This window comes from Vanellus vanellus (assembly GCF_965231255.1).
Source record: "Vanellus vanellus genome assembly, chromosome: 3".
NCBI classification, from domain to species: Eukaryota; Metazoa; Chordata; class Aves; order Charadriiformes; family Charadriidae; genus Vanellus; species Vanellus vanellus.
Genome location: NC_138907.1, coordinates 42,538,859 through 42,541,271, shown reverse-complemented (window position 1 = coordinate 42,541,271; position 2,413 = coordinate 42,538,859). Strand labels below are relative to the sequence as shown.

At 59.6% G+C, this 2,413-nt stretch overlaps 1 protein-coding gene across 1 annotated transcript; it reads left to right on the top strand.

The window, feature by feature from the left end:
• Positions 1-713: 713 nt before the first annotated feature.
• Positions 714-1,973, top strand: PIGM (phosphatidylinositol glycan anchor biosynthesis class M; the record flags this gene model as incomplete). The annotated part of the gene is made up of 1 exon (XM_082481235.1): positions 714-1,973. The coding sequence occupies one exon, from the start codon at positions 714-716 to the stop codon at positions 1,971-1,973; it is 1,260 nt and encodes a 419-aa protein (XP_082337361.1).
• Between the last annotated feature and the right edge of the window lie 440 nt (positions 1,974-2,413).

Here is a 2,413-nt window from a genome sequence, read left to right as displayed (position 1 = left end):
CTCGAGAGGGTGAAAGAGCAGCAGTGTGGCTGGCGAGGCCCCGCAGCTCTTCCTACACGCCTTGACAAACGTGCCCATCCTCCAGCAAGACTCAGCCAGCGCTGCGGGACCGCGCTTACTGCGGTAGGGCACCGCAGTCTATCGGAATAAATATAAACCACCACCACCACCACCACCACCACAACAACAACAACGTCCCAACTCCAACGCGGCAAGGCCACGCACAGCTCCACATGCCTCCTCCTTCCCGCAGGTGCGTTACGCCTGCCGAGCCCGGCGGGGCAGCTCGGTAGCGCTCCCTCCTGCCCGCACCCCGCGGCTTCAGGGGGCGGAGGACGCCCGGGCTTTCAGCCCAGGCCGGCGGCAGGCTCTCAGGGGGGAACCTGCCGCTGAAAGGAGCCCCGCCCCACTCCCTCAGCAGCCCTGCCCGCGGAAACCGCCCCAGCCAGGGCAACGGCTCCCGCAACGACTTCAGCGCCCGCAACACGCACGCGCCACCTCCCGACGGCCAACAGCCAACGGCTGCGTGCGCATGCGCGGTGCCGCCTTCCCCCTCCCCCCGGTCCCCCCCAGCCCCACGCACACTGGCGGAAGCCTGGGCTGAGAGCGGGCGCCGGCCTCTGCCCCCGCCACCGCGGGGCACGCGGGAGCTAGGCGCGCCCCGCGCACCGGCGGCGGTTGGGAGCGCGGCGGCGGGAGGGCCCTGTCAGGGGATGGCGGTGGGGCGGCCCGGGGTGGGCGCGGTGCTGGGCGCGGCGCTGCTGGCGAGGCTGGGCCTGGTGCTGTACGGCCTGCAGCAGGACAGGGCCATGCGGGTGCGGTACACCGATGTCGACTACCGGGTCTTCACCGACGCGGCGCGGCTGGTGACCGAGGGGCGGTCGCCCTACCGGCGGGCCACCTACCGCTACACCCCGCTCCTGGCCTGGCTCCTGACGCCCAACGTCTACCTGGCCGAGGTCTTCGGGAAGCTGCTCTTCGTGGCGGGGGACCTGGCGGCTGCTGTCGTCGCCTACCGGGCCCTGCGGCGCCGAGGGGCCGCTGCTGGCCAGGCCTGCGGGTGCTGCGCCGCCGCCTGGCTCCTCAACCCTCTGCCCATGGCCGTATCCAGCCGGGGCAACGCGGAGGCCCTGGTCGTGCTGCTGGTGCTCACCACCCTGTACTTCGTGGAGGGGGGGAGCATAGGGAAAGCCGCAGTCTGCTATGGGCTGGCTGTGCACATGAAAATATACCCAGTGACCTACGCGCTGCCCATAGCACTCCACCTGCAGAGCAAACAGTGTGGCGGAGAAGGGGCAGTGGGTACAAGGTGTGACAAAAAACCAAAGTTTACATTTGTAGGGTACCTCTGGCAGCTTTTTGTAAAGATCCCGAACCGCGATGTGCTGCTTTTTGGAATGGTTGCTGGATCTGTGCTGGCTGCCTTGACTGTTGCATTTTATCACCTCTACGGCTGGGAGTTTTTGGAGCATGCCTACCTCTACCACCTGACCAGGAGGGATATCCGACATAACTTCTCTCCATATTTCTACATGTTGTACTTAACTGCAGAGAGCAAATGGAGTTTTGCCCTTGGGCTCACAGCTTTCCTGCCGCAGCTGCTTTTGCTCCTGGCTGTGTCCATAGCATTTTACAGAGACCTTGCTTTTTGTTGTTTCCTACACACTGCTATTTTTGTGAGTTTTAACAAAGTATGCACATCCCAGTACTTTGTCTGGTATCTCTGCCTTTTGCCCCTTGTGATGCCCAATATTAAGATGTCCTGGCATCGTGGTGTGCTGCTTTTCTTAATGTGGTTTGTGGGACAAGGCCTGTGGCTCGCTCCAGCATACTTTTTGGAGTTCAAAGGTTATAACACTTTTTTACTTATATGGTTTGCAGGCTTGCTTTTCCTTTTTATTAATAGCCTCATAATTGTTCAGATTATTTCATGTTATCAAAAACAAGTACAAGTTGTGAAAAAACAACAGTAATAAACAGGCCAAAATCCAGAAACAGCACTACTTTCTTTGATAAGGCTTTTCATACCATCAGCATTTTGTTTAATATAAATGCATATACATTGTGCTGAGGTATGTTTATATGTAGATGATATTTTGTCAGGGCCATGAGGGCAGTGATTTGCCCTAATTGCCCTGAACAGCCCCAGTGCTGCCCTGAGCAGTGTTTGCAGGTGTACCTGTCACCCACACGAACCTTGAAACTGCGTTGTAACCTCTTCAGCGCTGTCTCCTGCTGCTCCTGACTGGACTGCCTGGAAGGACCCTGGACCAGATCATCACTTGCTGTGCCTGGGGCTCTGGGTGGACTCTTGTTACTAGCACCCATCTCCGCCTGCCATCTCCCGACAGAGTGTGACTGCGCCCTGGTCTGTGAGGGCACGGCCTGTGACGGGGTCACCCTCAGCTCCTGC